Source organism: Physeter macrocephalus, chromosome 7 (assembly GCF_002837175.3).
Source record: "Physeter macrocephalus isolate SW-GA chromosome 7, ASM283717v5, whole genome shotgun sequence".
Classification (NCBI taxonomy): domain Eukaryota; kingdom Metazoa; phylum Chordata; class Mammalia; order Artiodactyla; family Physeteridae; genus Physeter; species Physeter macrocephalus.
The window spans coordinates 153,302,794-153,320,227 of record NC_041220.1 but is presented as its reverse complement, the minus strand read 5'-3'; the positions used below and the strand labels follow the sequence as shown (position 1 = coordinate 153,320,227).

Here is a 17,434-nt window from a genome sequence, read left to right as displayed (position 1 = left end):
AATGAAGACCCAATGCAGCCAAAAATAAATAAATAAATTTGTTTTAAAAAAAAATCCCTCCCTCTCAAATGGCTAACCTTTGGGTCCCACCAACCTGCTGCACAACACAAGCGTTTCTAATCCGCCAGCCAGGAGCAATTGCCGTGTGCTGGGTGGTTCCGACAGATGCGTCTGGATGCAGGGAAGGCATTTCCTCCAGATCCAGAATACAGTGATGGCAGCAGAAGTGTGGACGCTTCCATTGGCACCCCTCTGACCCAGGCACGGGTTCTGAGCACATGAACACATCAGCTCGATTGCTCTCACAACAGCTCTCTTCCAACTACAAAGGAGGACGCCGAGGCTGGAGGGGCTGGCACTTGCTCACAGCCATACGCCTGAAGTGACAGAGCCGGCTTTGCTCCAGGAACTTGGCTTCGGGTCCTGGACGATTTAGTGCTATTCCGTATCGGACCCTGGTGTGGGAAGTGTGGTCCATCAATGGCCCCAATTCTTCACACCTCCCTGTAGCCACACTCTGCCACGTAACTTATGGTTCCTTCCACTAAAGGGGTAGAGCACATGCCACACCCTCTGACTTTGGGTTTGGCTGTGGGACTTGCTTTGGCAATGGAAGGTTATTAGCAGGTGCACTCTAACCAGAGACAGGGAAAGCACCGCTGGGACTGGGCTTGTTCTCTTATGCACCTGCCACTGACCTGCCCAGGCCAAACTCCTGGTCCCGGGAGGAAGATGACAGGCTCGTGCAGCAGAGCCTGATCTACAAATTCATGAGCTAACAGAATACGTCTCACTGGACCCTGCTGAGACTTTACAGTGGTTGTTACACAGCATCGTTGTGGCAGGCACTGACTTACACAGCCTGTGTCTGTGATATTTTCCTGACTGCAGATTGACTGGCCCTTATTAGACTGGTAGAAATAGTCACATACATACATACAGAGAATGAATCCCACCATTTATCAATGGTTGAAGAATCTGATATATGGTAAGGCTATTCCAATTCTTAAAAAAAAAGATGTAAATCAAAGTCATGCTCGGTTCACCGAAAGACACCATTTATTTTGTGAACGTCAAGCAGAATGATCTGTTGAGACGTAAGTGAAAGTACTGAGCGTGAGATGTGTAAGCGTTTTCCAGAGTGGACTGCAGGAGAGAAGCCACAGGCAACGCCCCTGACTGAAATCTCGCTATACAGAGCATTCCACAGCTGAACTATGACCGAGGGTGAGCTATCAGCCACCACCGAAGAATGCCAAGGGCAAAACATTAGCACCAGATTGTTTTTATATGCAATAACATAACTATATACAAAGTTATGTACATTGACTCACTGCCGTCTTTGGGTGCCCGCTAACCAGACATTTAAGAGGCAAACGGGAATGTTGTGATTCTATGTGCTTCGTTAAAAGGACAGTAGAGCACTATATATTGCTATGTGGAAGAGAAAGTTCTCAAAAGACACCAAAAAGCTGGATACAGACACAAATTCTATTTTCACATTTTACAGACATATCATCAAAATGATCACAATACTGTATTTCAAGGGAAAGAATCACAGGTAAAAGTTTGAGACAACTAAAAACACACTGAAATGACCGTGGTTGTCTCCCCGAGGGAGGAAGCAGGGGCGGTGGGTGGGTGGGGGGGGTCCATGGGCAGCCAGCTTTACCTTTCTTGACGTGATCAGTTTTCACAGCAAGTGACCCACACCACGTGGCAAGGACACTTCGTTGGCAGAAGACGGATTTTTCAAGTCAGGAATAGCTTAACTGAATAAGAGTAAAAACTGTTGCAAAGGCATTTCTCTTTGGCGTCGGTGGGCTGCCAAAGGAGTGTTAATTTTGCCAGCACCACCGACGCCTGCCAGGTCGGCCCCCCTCTACGGGTGCACGGAGATCACTGCGGCAGCCCGGGAGTCCAGTGTCCCCTCTGGCTGGCGAAGCGTGGAGTAGTTAAGTGTCCTCTAAGACGTTTATGTGCGTCTGTGTTTGGTAAGGCGGCGGCCACTGCTGACAAAGGGACAGCAGTCGCCCCCTCCCCCCCACCCCGCTGGAAAACTTCTTTTATAGGAGTAAGAGGAAATGAGGAGTAAAATGATCTCACAGATCAAACCAAAGTCCGTATATCACCTCAACGTGAAGTCATCCTAGGGCTTCTCCCGCCATTAACCACACATTTCATCAGATGAGCATTGTGACGAAACACACCACTCCACAGTGATCAGATTAAAAGTAAGTATGTGAGAACCATGCCATTGGTGGCTGAACATCAATTCACGTGCTTACTCGCCATGCATATACCCTGTTTGTTTGGTGAAGTGTCTATTTCAGTCTTTTGCCCGTTTTAATTAGACTGTTTTCTTACTGTTAAGTTTGAGAGTTCGTATACATTCTGGATACAAATGGTTTGTCACATACATGATTTGCAAGTATCTTCTCCTAGCCTGTGATCTGTCCACTGGAAAATGACAGCTTGACAGTGTTTTCTTTAGTGAATAGACTCTTTCTTTACAATATCACAATTTCAACCAATGAAAAAGGGTACAGGGGCTGTATACCGTGTGGCAGAAAAAGATCGGGTCTAGGAGTTCTGTGGTCCACCGGGCCCTCTGAGAAACCAGAGCAACGGTTCTTAAACGGCATGTGACCCTTACGGCATGGTAACAAATTGAGAGAGGCAAAGAGAGAGAAGTTGCCAATTATAATTAAGGATCATACACACGCAAAATAAACGTTCTGGGGAAAAAGAAAGTTAGGAAATATCTCGTCGGCCTTAAGAAAAAAACACCTAGCAAGCACATTACTACTGGACACGCTTTTAGCCAAGTAATTTCTCTTTGCAGGAAAATATCATCTGAACCGTGATGTCAGCCGAGAAGTCCTAAAAGCATCTGTCTGCTTTGTGTGTGCTTTAAAGCGCGAACGCTATTTAAGGGGCAGTTTTAGAATGAGTGAACCCAGCGTGTAAGCTCTTCTTTTCACAGTTGGTTTGAACCACGTGGAAAACCATTCACCTTTGTAGAGTGTTATTAAAGTTCCATCATCATCATGATTTGTGCTGGGCTGGAGATCATCCTTGTATGACAGACACAATGAATGCTCAACACTTCGGGACCCCCAGGAGAAGCCGGCAGCCGCCACCTCCAGTGACCCACCGGAGAGCTCGTGCGCCAGGCTGTGCCCGACACGCGCTCCTTCCCTCCTGAGCGGAGGAAGGGGTGCGGCGTGGGAAGACGGAAGGGCAGCCCCGAGCCGGCAAGGACCACGTGCGTGCACCTCGGGACCAGAGCCCAGTCCGTACTCGGGAACTCACCGTTCACCAGGGCGCCATGGGGGGTGGCTGACGGGGAGCCACTCTGCTCAGCATTCAGAGGGAAACTAAGACATTAAATAAGTCATCCCAAACGCACCCACGGAAATTATTGCTTTTCTAACAGCCCTTTGGTTCTGGGGGGGATTCTCTCTCCAGGACACGAATACAGGCTGGGGTTTTCATCCGCCTCCTCGGGACCGGAGCTGGAGGGGGCCGGCTTCCGCCCCAGCCAGGGAGGCGGCGGGCGGCGCGCCCCTCACTTGCCTCTTTCGGGCGGAAGGCTGTCCAGCAGGCACTTGAGCTGCTCCTCGCCCAGGTGGATCTTGTCCTCCAGCTCACGCTGCTCGATGAGGAGGGCTGACTTCATCCTCACGAAGTGCGCGTAGTCCGCCAGGCTGTCCTGGCTGAGGTAGCTGGCCAGGATGTCGGACACGATGCCCTCCCGGCGGTCCAGGTTCTCCTTCAGCTCCTTGGCGTCCTCGTGCTGCTGGATCAGGACCCGCTGCTTCTCGAGCAGGGATTGCTGGAGAGACAGAGAGAGACGAGCCTGCTGGGGACCAGGCAATGGGGGGGCGGGTGTCCGGCCGACGCCTCCAAAACGCCCGCTAGCTCTGGGGGCTGGGCCAGTGGAGACCCTGACGCCACCTGAGTTAGGGACCCGAGGCCTGAAGGGACCCGCACAGAAGCACCTGGGGCGTGGGCAGGAGGCACCTCGCAGAGCGGAGGCCCCAGCGCCAGCTCCCCCGTTAGCGCTCCTGGGCCGCTGCCACCTCCACTTCCTCCTGTCACCGTGAAAGGCCGTGAGGGACACGAAAAGCTCCAGAACTGAGAGCCGCTCAGCAGGAGCAAAGGGCTTAGGCAGCCGGTGTGCGTCCAAGGCCTTTCCCTGACAATACTGTGGCCCAGCGCACCCAAGGAGCAGATTCTAAAGAGATTCCAGGGCAGGACCGCTAACCCTTCCGACGGAAGGAGCAGCCAGCGGCCCGGGAGCAAAGCTGTAGCAGAGGCCGTGAGCGGGGCGGGGCGGGCGGAGAGACCGCGCCCGCTGGGGAGGTGCCCTCGCTCCTTCCGAGGGTCCCGCTCCGGGTCACACAGACGCCCCCATTTCCAGAACGCAGCACTCACAATCGCTGTCTGCCCACAGGGCGCGCACCCACTTCCCCTGCCCTCTCTCCAACTTTAATGAAAACAGAGAGGGAGAGGTGGACGCGGTAAATGTCTTCAAGTGTCGGCTGGCAGATGCCATGGATGCCCTGTCCTCGGTGCGAGTTTCTGACACCAGGAGGGCCCCGTTATTCCGCCACTTTGCAACTTGGACGTTTAGCCAGGGCCACGCGTGAGCATCCAGGATGCGGGAGTGCTTTGCGGAGCGCTGATCCACAGAAAGAGCTCAGGAAAGATGAGCCGCTATTAAACGGTGGCTGAAAGCAGAAGCTGCTCCTGGGGTGAGCTTCCGGGAAGTGCCCCCGACTGCACCTGTCGGGGTCACCTGTTCCGGGGGACACCTTGACCTTCAGGTGCTTGTGAAACAAAGACAGAATGTATTTTCATGGAAAGAGGCAAGGTAAAGCCAATTAATTCCAACCAAAAGGGAAACAGACCTCAACTGACTCTAGAAATGCGGTTTGGGCTACTAAGATCAGTTGAGCTCCCTGGCAACTAGAAGCTGCTGATGGGAGGGAGGGATTCACGTGTCTCCATCTGCCCACATGCTCATTTTCTACCTGGAAAGACATGGGAAGCCTCCTACGGCCTAAGGCCACATCTTTTCGCTCGTTAGCATGCCTGTCTCTGCAAACCGCAGCTTTCCCAAGCCCTGGCTGCCTGACGCGGAGATGTTCATCCAGCACTGGCCGCAGTGGAGGCTAGCCCACCGTGCTGCACCTGGACATGGCGACTGAACACTCCCTTTGGGTCCATGAAGGTGAAGCTGCAACAGCCACACACAGCCGAGGGGGAAAGAGCCCGTCTGCTTCTCCTCGCTAACACGGACCCCCTAGGGATGCGGTAAGAGCTCTGCGGCCAGGTCCCCAGGAGGACCACGGGCATGGTCCCCGGTGTGTGACTGCTGCTACTTCCTCCGATTCTAAATAAGCCTTTGTCAGTTCCAAGCAAAGGGAGATAAAGATGAGCTGAGCTGCAAAGGCAGTATACTGTTTTTCATTTAAATCGATACTTGAGAGTTTAGTATTTCAATTACATACAAGTAAGTCTCTCTTTCCCATTCATGTTATTTTCCTAAGTCCTTTCAGATAAATTAGGCAAAGATGGCAAGAACAGCAAAATGGAATGCGAACGTAACCCAAGGGGATGGAGGTCCAAAGCCCCAGTTACTTTTTCAACCCTTATGCAATACATTCCATGACTGACAGTCACTGACGACTTGGCTAATAAGCACAGAAGATCACGGTCTCAGAGCCACGCGCTTTGTAAGATCTTTCCGTGTATCCTGAAACCACTCTCACCTGGAGTCCAGGGGGAGGGGTGCCTTTTCTGCTCCCCTTGCAGAGAAGTTAAGGTGGCTTATTAATGATGAAGATGACCATTCTGAAGGCCTATTATGTGCAAAGAAGCAAACTAGATGTACTACCGCTACCTGACCTATGAAGCAGGAAAGCCAGTAAGGTAGACGGTGTCTTGCGTGCGCAAAGAGCGGACATACAGACCCACGAAGAAATGTCCCAAGTTGCACTGCTGTGAAGGGAGGAGGAAAGCAGAGCAGCTTTTAGACTCATTCTAGACGCTGCCGGCCCTCTCGTGAAGTCACAGCAACAAAGTCATCATCAAACGCCACTGTCACTGAGTGCCTATGACTCGTCAGGCGGTGGGTGAGCTCCACTTACCCACTTACCTGCGGTGGGGAAAAGTTACAGAGACTACGTTCTAGGAAGAGACCAACGCTAGCAGCGATTGTGGGACTACACGAGAAGAGGTCCACTCTCCCGGACGCTCGCTGCGGCCCCCCACCTCAACCCGCTACAAGGAGGGAGCGAGCGAGCCCTGGGCGTTCTACAGCATCTTGCGCTACGAGGAGGACAGGTGGCCGCAGCAGCCGAACGAGGCTTCCGGGCAGTCTGCTCCACACCCCACAGGAAAGCCACATCCCGCCCCGCCTTCCAGGTCAGCCTCGGCCATAGTTACCCGATCTTACCCGATCGCCAGGAGGGGTGCTGTCGTCCAGATTGTTGAGGGCGTTTTCCACGCGGGCCAGGCGGCCAGACAGCGACAGCAGGAGGTTCACCACCTTGTCCAGGTCCCCGATGAACATGCGGAACTTGTCGAACTCGTTGGGCTTGCAGACGGCCTTGGCCAGGGCCTCCACCTCGTCGCCCAGCGCGCTGTTGGCCTGCATGTCCTCCCGCAGGCTCTGCCGCGCCTGCCGCAGCACCTGCAGCTTGCGACCGATGCTCTCGATGAGCTCCTGCTGTGGGCACAGGGCAGGGGGCGCGGTCAGGGCCGCCTTGCGGCACCCCCTCACACACCCCGGATCTGCGGGCGACTCAGCTCAGCCGGGCGGCAGCTTGTTTTGCGTCAGTAAATAACAGGGGGGACTTCCCCGGTGGCGCAGTGGTTGGGAATTCGCCTACCAATGCAGGGGTCACGGGTTCGAGCCCTGCTCCGGGAGGATGCCACGGAGCAACTAAGCCCGTGCGCCACAACTACTGAGCCTGCGCTCTAGGGCCCGCGAGCCACAACTACTGAGTCCGTATGCCACAACTACTGAAGCCCGCGCGCCTAGAGCCCGTGCTCCGCAACAAGAGAAGCCACCGCAATGAGAAGCCCGGGCACCGCAACGAAAGAGTAGCCCCGCTAGCCGCAACTAGAGAAAGCCCGCGCGCAGCAACGAAGACCCAATGCGGCCAAAAATAAATATAACTAACCAACTGGAGATGTTTAAGACTAGGGGAAGGATAAGGCCTCCCCGTTAAATCACTGCCGTTTGATTTAGAAGTGAAACAGAACAAACCTATTTTCCCCAGAAAAACCCTTTTCCCATGACTACGGATGTCCTTCTGCTGTTAAACCCACCCACGGCGGATGCAACAGGCGGCCTGCCCTGACACAGTGAACAGTGAAGGGCCAACGGTGAGAAGCGAAGTCACCCGCTGTCCTTTTCGGAACCCTGCTGCCACCCGCCCTGCACGACTCCGCCAACCTCGTGTCGACGGACACGGCAGGTGACGTGGGGTTTATGAGGCCAACGCATCCCTGTGGTAGCCCAAGGCTGGAGTGATGAAAGCGGAAGCAGTGCTCCGCTGCCCGCACCAAAATGAGGATTAAACAATTAGTTGGAAAGTTAAGTCCGATTAGGATTTTTAAGCTCAGTCTGTTGCTCCATACTGAGGAACACTATTTTATGTACAACGGACCCATGAAAATGGTCCGTGCCGTCCACCCCCTCTCTTGGGGCAGTTTCCAAACTCTGACTGCAGACGGAGTCCGCAGGGCTCAGCAGAGAGAAGGCTCGGTCTCGTGAAACCCTCCAGGACGGTGTCCAGAGCTGAGCAGGGAGCAGTTGCCCCGATCTCCAGGGCTGACATGAAGATGGGTGAAATCCCCGGATGCTTAGCCCGCTGCTTGGCATGCAGTAAGTGCCTGTCCACAGCCGCTACCAGCAAGACTGCAAGTGTGCATGAGAAGCTGCTCCGAGTTCACCACTACCGTTTGGTAGACACTGCCCTATCCCAGGGACTATTTGGGCAGGAGAAAAAAAAAAAATCAAAACACCTCGGGAGAACCACTGAAGCACTGGAGGCACCCTACACTTCGTATGCCTGATACGGGTGATCTGTGTCTCAGGACGATGCTTCGAAAGAGGGTCTCTATCCAGCATTTATGTACCAAAACAAGTCCACAAATCAGAAAGGCATGAGCTGTAGTCAGGGCACTGCCTCCGCTTGGTTCAACCTGCCTTGGGGTTATCACTGTGTCTGGAGATCAGGCAGATTAAAATGGTAAGCAGTTTTAAAGGACCGCCACCCTCCTGATTAATCATGGTTTTTCTCCTAAGAAAGACCACATGGAATTTATAAATTGCTTTTGGCTTTTCCAGCTCAGGATGTCAAGACATTTTCTTCCCTTGGTAATTGAAAACCCTGTCTAGATTTCTTTGATGTTTTCTCTCAGACTGAGTCTGTGTGTGTTCACACTTCTGTTATCTGTGTGTCTATTTACCTACCCATCTGAGAGATGGTTTAAGTCAACTTCGAATCCCACAGCTGAGAAGCTGGCCCTATTTTATTTATTTTTTTGGCCGCACCCACGGCACGTGGGATCCTAGTTCCCCAAACCCCCTACAGTGGAAGCACAGAGTCCCAACTGCTTGACCTCCAGGGACGTCCCAAGGTATTTTAGCTATTCATTACTTGAGGGAAAAGCACAGAATACATTGTGGGGATGGAGAACTTTCCCAGTTCTTGCCTGGCGCCTAACGTGAATGAACGAACGATTCAAGTGATTTTGACGACTGGATGGATGAGGAGCCCTAGCCAGTGCTACTGATAATTTTCCAGTTTCATTATTCTTCGGCAATTCTCGTAATGCAGATTTCATGCTGATGCATGACGAAGCGCCTTCAACACCTACAGTATCAGCTGGGCTAACCTGAAACTGGGCAGTCTGGAAGGAGTCCAAGTTCCTTTTTATGTCTTGCATAAATGTTTATTAGAAACAGTCTCCCGTCTTCCTTAAAGGGCCATTATATGAAGTAGAGACATAGGCTTTTTTTTTTTTTTTTTTGTGGTACGCGGGCCTCTCACTGCCGCGGCCTCTCCCGTTGCGGAGCACAGGCTCCGGACGCGCAGGCTCAGCGGCCACGGCTCACGGGCCCAGCCGCTCCGCGGCACGCGGGATCCTCCCGGACCGGGGCGCGAACCCGTGTCCCCTGCATCGGCAGGCGGACTCTCAACCGCTGCGCCGCCAGGGAAGCCCCGAGACATAGGCTTTGAGAGAGTTGGAATGAGGCCTGGCCCAAGGCAGCACACAGATCGGTGGCTATCGGCAGTACCGAGGGCACCGGCGGCAAGCCTGTCTGCCTTCGGACGGCACGTGGAGTTCCGGGAGGCCTCGGGTTAGAGCCTGTGGCGGCTGCAGCTGGCCTCCAGTCTCAGCAGGTGCACTGCTGCCTCTCCCCTCTGTTGGGATGGGCCCCCATTTCAGCCCCGGACGCCCTGCTTTTGTCCCATTCCATGGGAGAAACAAGGTCTTTTCTCTCTGGGCCTCGCACCCACCTCTTGGTTCCAGGGAAAAGCCCTCCCCCCCTTCAGAGGTTCCAGACTCAACCCATCAGCTGTCTTTGGTTCTCCTGAAGCATCTCCATCACTCGACCGGGGCCGTTTCTGAGCAGAGTCCGCCTGAGCTGCCCCAGGGATCACCACGTATTTAGCCCCCCTAGGTTAATGCTTCCACGGGCCCCGGGACTCCCTTACCACCTCCCTGCGTGGGGGCTTCTGTTCTCTTGCCTCTGTCCTCAGTCTTCTCCTAAAATAGAGGGTCACCTGCTGTGGCACTTGGGCTCTGCGACCACCAGTGACTGTGGTCACGACAGCCGAGGTCCCCCTGGGAATGTCTGGTGCACGGGGCTTCAGGGGTCTTGCTGTCTTCCTATCAAGTGAGCCATCAAGTCCTCCCAAGCGCACCTGCACAGCCCTCCCTTCTCCTCGTCCCCTGCACACCTGGTCCCCGCGTGACACCGCAGATATGAGGGCCCTGGAAAGGGAGCAGGGGCAGCGCAGCCTGTAGGTCAAACCAAGCAGAAGAGCAGGACTGCTGCGTCAGCACCACCACAGAGAACTGCCATTTACAGCATTTCCTGCTTGCGGGGAAACTGCCCGACATACGCTTATTGAGCTAAAAACATCAGTTGGCTTACGGATTTAATCCTGGTGGGGTGATGGGCAAGCTCACAGTGACTCATCTCAACCCCGAAGCCGCCATCTACGGGGAGGCAGTGCCCGGCGTCTCGTGCCCCCAAAGAAATCGGAAGAGGCGCCAGACAGATGAAAGGGGCGGTACCAAGGCTGCTGCTTCCCAAATTCAGTCCATCATGAGAAACAAAGGCATACTGTAAAGAACACAGTTCTCTGCATCTAGGGTGGGGGACGGAATTAAAACTGTCCAAACTGGATATTTTTTCTAGGTTTACGAGAATAACAACACTTTTTTAAAAAAATTCATTATTTTTAAGAACGTGGAAAACGCAACCAGAAGAAAGCAAACCGTACCCTGTGCCAGACCCAGGGCCTCTCAAATCCCAGGACCAAAACTCTTATTTTTCATTTCCTTTTTGAATTAAAAAAAGGCTATCACTTCCTAAATTGAAAGTCATTTTCTTTTACACAAGGGTCAGGGTATTTCTTCTGGAATGGGTTTGTCTATCATATTTGAAACCAATCAATGGCATTTTTTAACAACTAACAATACGAGGAGGTATTACACATTATCCTTTGCAAGGGTCTTGTCAAAAGAAATAAATCAGTATTTTTTAATGAAAGCCCCTTCCAAGATGCTAAGTGTACGGAAAAATTCACCAAGCGCTGGTTCCCTCCTTCTCTTCTCCTGGTGCTGACTACACATGCTCAAAGTCCCTGGAATAAACGAACAGCACATGCTATCCTCTGAAACTGACTGCCTTGGGCAATTCCTTTCTCCCTTTATGCTAAGTCCTTCTTAAAAAAAAAAAAAAAAAAAAAAAAACAACAGGTAATCACACCTAGATGTCACAAGTCTGGCCCGTTGACATGCCATGAAGATTTGAAGCTCCTACAGTAGTGAAGACATTGGCGCTGATAGCAATAATTTTGTCCCGACCAAGACCTCATGGTTACACGCTATTTCACCTCTGACCTCCTCTCTAATCCTCCCCCTTCCTTGTCCACACGGCTCCAGCCATTGGTCTCTGCTGCTTCCCCAACGTGTCAAAGAACTCCCACCCCAGGGCCTTTGCACTTGCTGCCCAAACCCCACTCCCCCCGCCCCTCCCCGGATCAACCAGACATTCCCTCACATCACTCCAGGTCTCTGTTCATCATCAGCTCATCAGAGCCTTCTCTACAATCATCCTCCTTTACCCCTCTCTATTCCTTCACGCTGTTTTAGTTTTCTGACCACCCGACCTATTACATTAAGGGTTGGCAAACTTTTTCTATAAACGGCCAAACAGTAAATATTTTAGACTTCAGGGGCCACACAGCCACTGTTGCAACTACTCAACACTGCTGGTGTAGTGTGAAAGCTGCCAGAGGCCATATGTAAATGAATGAATGTGGCCGTGTTGCAATAAAACTTTATTTACAAGAGCAGGTGGCAGCCAAACAGTAAATATTTTATTTTATTTTTTTTTATTTATTTTTTTTTTTTTTGTGGTATGCGGGCCTCCCTCTGTTGTGGCCTCTCCCGTTGCAGAGCACAGGCTCCGGACGCGCAGGCTCAGCGGCCATGGCTCACGGGCCCAGCCGCTCCGCGGCATGTGGGATCCTCCCAGACCGGGGCGCGAACCCGGTTCCCCTGCATCGGCAGGCGGACGCGCAACCACTGCGCCACCAGGGAAGCCCCCAAACAGTAAATATTTTAGACTTCAGGGGCCACACAGCCACTGTTGCAACTACTCAACACTGCTGGTGTAGTGTGAAAGCTGCCAGAGGCCATATGTAAATGAATGAATGTGGCCGTGTTGCAATAAAACTTTATTTACAAGAGCAGGTGGGGGGCAGGGTTTGGCCCACGGGGAGCCCTGTTTGTTTTTTTATATTTGTTTTTATGTTGGCTGTCCATCTCTTCTGTGAGCACACAAGTGCCTTCAGGGAAATAAGGACTCCAGTCTGTTTTGTCTACTGCTGTATCCCCAAGTGCCTGGGTGAGTTTTTGGAGTTGAACAAATGATGCTTTTTGGTTAACAACGCACTTCACAATATACTGTTGAATTTAACATCATCGGATTACAGATATTTGAAACTGATAGTCAAAGAGGACATGTGCCTTGCAGAAAGTCATACAATTAAGTCCTCTGGATTTAACTGGGGTAGAAGAGACGTATCAGTTGACCTTAAAATGAGAGAGGCTGGTGGCCACCTAGCTAATTTGACACTGGATCTCATTACAAAGAGATGGCAAAGAGACCCTGGCAGAGAGGCCCAATTTTAGCACAGAAGACTCACCCACAAAGGGCTTAATACACAGGCCCAAATGTCAGCGTCCCACATAGAAGCCCAAAACAAATGGCACTCGGTGCAGGGTCCGGGGTCGGGGTGGAGCCGGGTGCCGCCCCCCCGCTCGCCCCCCCTGCCCGCCTGCCCGCCCGCCCCCCTGCCCGCCCGCCAGCGCGTTCTCATTTGGAATTCCGGCGTCCCTACCTTCTTCACCGACAGGTCGTGGTCTGGGTCGCTCCCTGAATCCTCTTCGGGCTCCTGCTGCCCCTGCAGGTCCTTCATCTTAATCAGCAGCTCCGCCTTGGGGGCCGAGGTGCTGTAGTAGGTGGAGTTGGTGGCCAGGGACACGGCCGCCGGCACACTCAGCTCCTCCTTCCTGGGTAACAAAACGTCAGAACACCCATCAGCTCTGATCGTACACACAGACGTGCCCGCGAGTCCCACAGCCCGGGCCGTGACCGGCAAGTGGTGGTGCTAACAAAAGGCACCGGCTAGAGAGATGAGACAGCAAGAGTGGGGAAAGAGTAGGTTGTGAGGTCAGAACTAAGACACCCTGCCAAATGGTGTTCAGAGCGCCGCCCCGGAGGGAGGGAGGAGAGTGCAGATGGTATCCGCCGGGAGCCTGAGGTCTGTGGGGAGATGTCTGCTGCTATCTGTAGGCGTGGCCACAGGCCCCAAGTTCACCGGGCACCTTTCTACCAGCAGCCACATTTGCTGCCTCTTGCTATGGCCTGACCTCCTGTCTGCACAGCACCGGTACTCCTGCCTACTGTCAATCAACGATGCTTATGGAGACCACCGTACAGAAACAGGAGAGATGTAAGCAGACTCACCTTTGTGGGCAGGTGACTAAAGGACAGGGGCTGGAGAGCACTCTTTATAAAACCTATTACAGCAAATTCACTCCCTCAGTCAAATAAGCAACAACACAAAACCTCTTTCATAAACACATACAGTAAGTGAGTCTCAACTTTCACTCGTCTTGTGACAAGTTTCTCAACTTCAGTACCAGTGACACTTGGGGCTGGACCATTCTTGGACGGGGGGCCGTCCTGTGCATTGAAGAACTGCGAGCAGCATCCCTGGTCTCCACCCACTAGATGCCGGCGGCACCTCTCCCAGTGGTGACAACCGAAAGTGTAACCCGACATTGCCAACTGCCCCGTCGGGGGAGACAACAGCCTCCGGCTGAGAACCACTGCCTTAAGAGAAAAGGCCCCGTGGGCATCACCGGAAACGTATATTGTCACATCTTTGCCAGGACCTGACGTCATCCTCCCCAGAATGGGCTTTTAATTTCGGGAGGGTGACAAAAAAGCCCCGAAGTGCTAATAAGCACTTATGGAAATCTGTCCCCAAAGAGCAGTCATGAAAACAGACAAGCAGATATACACCCTCGCCCTTGTAAGCCTAAGAGGCACCGGGCAGAGCCACATACAGCCAGGGGGCGGGGCCACATACAGCCAGGGGGCGGGGCCACATACAGCCAGGGGGCAGAGCCCAGGGCAGCGTCTACTCACTTCTCCTCCATGGTTCTGGGAGAGGGGATTTTGGGGAGCAGCTTCCTCCGCTGCTGAGCTTCTTCCAAGAGGTGCTCGTCTTTGGGGAAGATGCCCTCCATAAGGTCCATGGTGGTTTTGATCTTCACGCCGGGGTCCAGGATATCCGCCAGGGACTTGTCCTTGCCCGCGATCTCGCGGGCCAGCTCCTCCGACTTGAGGTCTTCGGCAGTCCTCTCCTTGGCCTTCACGTAGCTGAGCGTGGGCGGGGAGGCCCGGCTGTCCTTGGCCGTGGGCACTGGGCTGCCAGGGGGCTGGGGCTCGGCGCCCTGGCGGCTGTACAGGCAGAAGCGAGAGTAGGAGTGCTCGGACGTGCTAAGCGTCTTGATCTGGTCCCGCTCGAGCCCGCCGGGCAGCACGGGTGGCTCCGGGACGCGGGCCAGGCCCTGGCGGCTCTCCTTCTCGGGCCGGCTCTCCGAGTGCACGATCTTGATGGGCACCATCTTCACCGTGGTGTTGCCGTCCATCACCCGCTCGATTCTGCAAAGAGAAGGGACGTCTGCTAAAGGCACCCTGTACGCCCAGGCACAGACCAGAATTAGAAACTGCAGGAGAAATCGGCTGGCTTCCGCATGCCCTTACAGCCGGGAAGCCTGACTCAAAGGCCTGCAGCGGCCCCAGGGGAGAAGCCTTCACGGTCACACGTCCCAGGATGGGGAGACCAGGTCGAGGAGTGCCTGCCACCCCTAACTTGGTCACCGAAGCCTCCTGGGCGTGTAGGTGTCTTTCCATTTTCCAACCGTCACCTGCACGCCTGAAGGCACATCCGTGGGCTTACTGACAGACAGAAGGGCAGTGGGATGTTCATTTGCTTTTAGGTCAATGGCAGAGCCAACGGTAACAAGCCTGCTCAGTGAGATTTTCTTCTGTAAGGGAGCCCTGCAACAGACAGGCGTATTTCACAGAATTAGCATCAGTGCCTCAGCCGGCGTCTCTCAAAGCTGGGTGCCTGCGTGGTCCTCGTGGTGGCCGGAGGACTCCAGCAGAAACCACTGAGAGCAGAGGTGTTTGTTTATTAATCTAGGTGGTCATATATAGTCCCTGTCATGCCTTCTTAGTGAACAAATTTCAAAAGGCTGTCACTCTGTGGATAATACTGCTCAGACATGCTAAACTTCCGAAGGAAAATTCTGCCATCTTACCGAAGCAACAACACACAAACAAGAACCCCTCTTCATTCCACTCCTTGCATTCCATGCTTAGAAACCCTCAACACCTGTGAGGGACTTAAAGTCAACCTGTATTTGCATCTCCCCCCCCACCCCCGCCCCGATTCGTGGGGAAACTTGATTTCCAGCGAAGGAAGACGTGAGGTAAAAACAGTAACAAATCCTCCGCAGGTTGTCCTATACTGTCCAACAAAGCATCTCTTTCAGGTCATTTCTAGGCTCAAATGATCTCTCCTCTTGAAACCTGGGCAGACTTTCACATTTAGGAAGTCCGATGAACTTCTACCTCAAAGTGAAGACAAAACACAGTGGGCAAGACCTTACCGCAGCCAGACCGCATCCGTTCCTCACGGCAAGCAGGACCACGAGGGACGGAGGATGCGGGGTGTGCCGGGCCTGGCCCCCTCTCCGTGCGGCGGCTCCTCCCCGAGTGCGGGCTCCGTCCAGGTGAGCCGCCCGCTGCCCACAGGGGCCCAGCGCCCAACAGCAAACAGTCCAACCCGCTCTGCTCCCATGCCACCCTGGGTCCGATAAACCACAACACCCACAGGGAGATTCTCCGACCACGATATGCCCGGGGTGACCGCAAGACTGTCCGAACGACCCCGAAGCAGCCCCCCAGCTCCATGCTCACACACGCTCCCAAACCCAGAAACCGGCTCCAGGAAATCTCCTGGCAACACTTCTGCAAGCAATCAAATCTCTAATTTTCATTGGCTCGTGTGCTGCCGGGTAGTGTCTCCATTTTGTTGTAAACCAACAAAACCCTCAAAATTTTAAAAGACTTTTTTTGTTTGTTTTTTTTTTTTGCGGTACGCGGGCCTCTCACCGTCGTGGCCTCTCCCGTTGCGGAGCACAGGCTCCGGACGCGCAGGCTCAGCGGCCACGGCTCACGGGCCCAGCCGCTCCGCGGCACGTGGCATCTTCCCGGACCGGGGCACGAACCCGCGTCCCCTGCATCGGCAGACGGACTCTCAGCCACTGCGCCTCCAGGGAAGCCCTTATAAGATTTTTAACAGTAAGCTTCCTGGCTTGAGGACAGGAGTTGATGCATTTTTATTCGGAGTGAAGGACCACTCTGAAATTCCCCACAGGGTGGGAAGGCTGCACTTTCTTCCTCTCTGCATCCCTGCCGCGGCCGGCCACACGGGAGGGCTCTGGACCCGCCTGCTGAATTCGGGAAGGCGTGTCTCAGGGACACAGGAGCTGCTCTGCACCCTGGGCTGGTTCCCCAGCAGAGGTAACTGGAAGAGGGGAGAGATGAACACGGAGGGAGATGAGGGGGGCGGGTAGTGCTCAAGAAATCAGTCGGCAGACGTGCGGACGGAGTCTCTGAGCTGTGCCCAAACACCAGGCAGCTTGGGAGGCCCCAGCCGGTGTGTGGCACTCGCTGCCCATTGGTGGTTGATGGTGGGTATGGAGCCGGCCAGCACTCGTGTGGAGCGCCGGCCCCAGGTTCGCAGTGTATGCCAATGGCATGCCACTCTCTCGGGCCCACACTAACCGGTAACACCCGCTCTGGGGACGGGGACACTGAACTCAGTACATCAGGAGCCGCTTCCTCGGTAGGAACTTCGTGGGCGGCGTGGCTGCCGTCTGCTGCACTGTGCTCCCTGAGGGGACACACACCGGGTTAGCTCTGCACGCTGACCGGGATCGGGCACTCTACGAGGGCTTGCAGAGCAAGGGACGAGACGACCTTGGTTGTCCCAAATGACACACCGGATGGGAACAGAGCGGATGCCTGAAGACACCGGCACTCAGTATTGTCAACAAGTACTGCCGCTGCTTGTTGAAATCCCTCTCACAGAAGAGACAGGGTGAGAAAACCCCCGCTCGCTCGGGGCAAGAGAAAATGAAAACCACTCCCCACCTCCTGAAGTCTACAGACGTCATGAGCACTGAGCAAGCACGTGGCCCTGTTTCTCCGCAAAGCCGTGGAGCCCACTGTGCCCAAACGAGCTCCCGAGAACCGAGGGGCCCGGTCGCCTTACCTACAGCGGTACCAACACACTCCACCCACCACACAAACTACTTCATCGCTTCTCCTCCCTTTCAGAGCTGAACAGCGTTGCCAGCAGAAGGGATCTCTAAGGGACACCTGCATCCTGAACGATGCAGAGCAGCGCCGGCCCGCAGGTGCAGCTGCATTCGCCACACCACGCATGGAGACCCAGGACGCTATCGGTACTATTTCCTCTCTGTCAAGTTATCTTAAGGGTAAAAAAAAAAAAAAAAAAAAAAA

General features: G+C 53.9%; 1 protein-coding gene across 1 annotated transcript in view; it reads right to left on the bottom strand.

Moving 5' to 3' along the window:
• Positions 1 to 1,042: 1,042 nt before the first annotated feature.
• SHROOM2 (shroom family member 2) overlaps positions 1,043 to 17,434 on the bottom strand; it is a 156,215-nt gene continuing 139,823 nt past the window's right edge. The window contains exons 9-12 of the mRNA XM_055086342.1: positions 13,982 to 14,500; positions 12,666 to 12,837; positions 6,467 to 6,739; positions 1,043 to 3,838 (exon numbers count right to left, since the gene is read on the bottom strand). Coding sequence (XP_054942317.1) covers positions 3,572 to 3,838; positions 6,467 to 6,739; positions 12,666 to 12,837; positions 13,982 to 14,500 — 1,231 coding nt within the window. The 3' untranslated portion in view covers positions 1,043 to 3,571. The remainder of the gene's footprint in view (positions 3,839 to 6,466; positions 6,740 to 12,665; positions 12,838 to 13,981; positions 14,501 to 17,434) is intronic.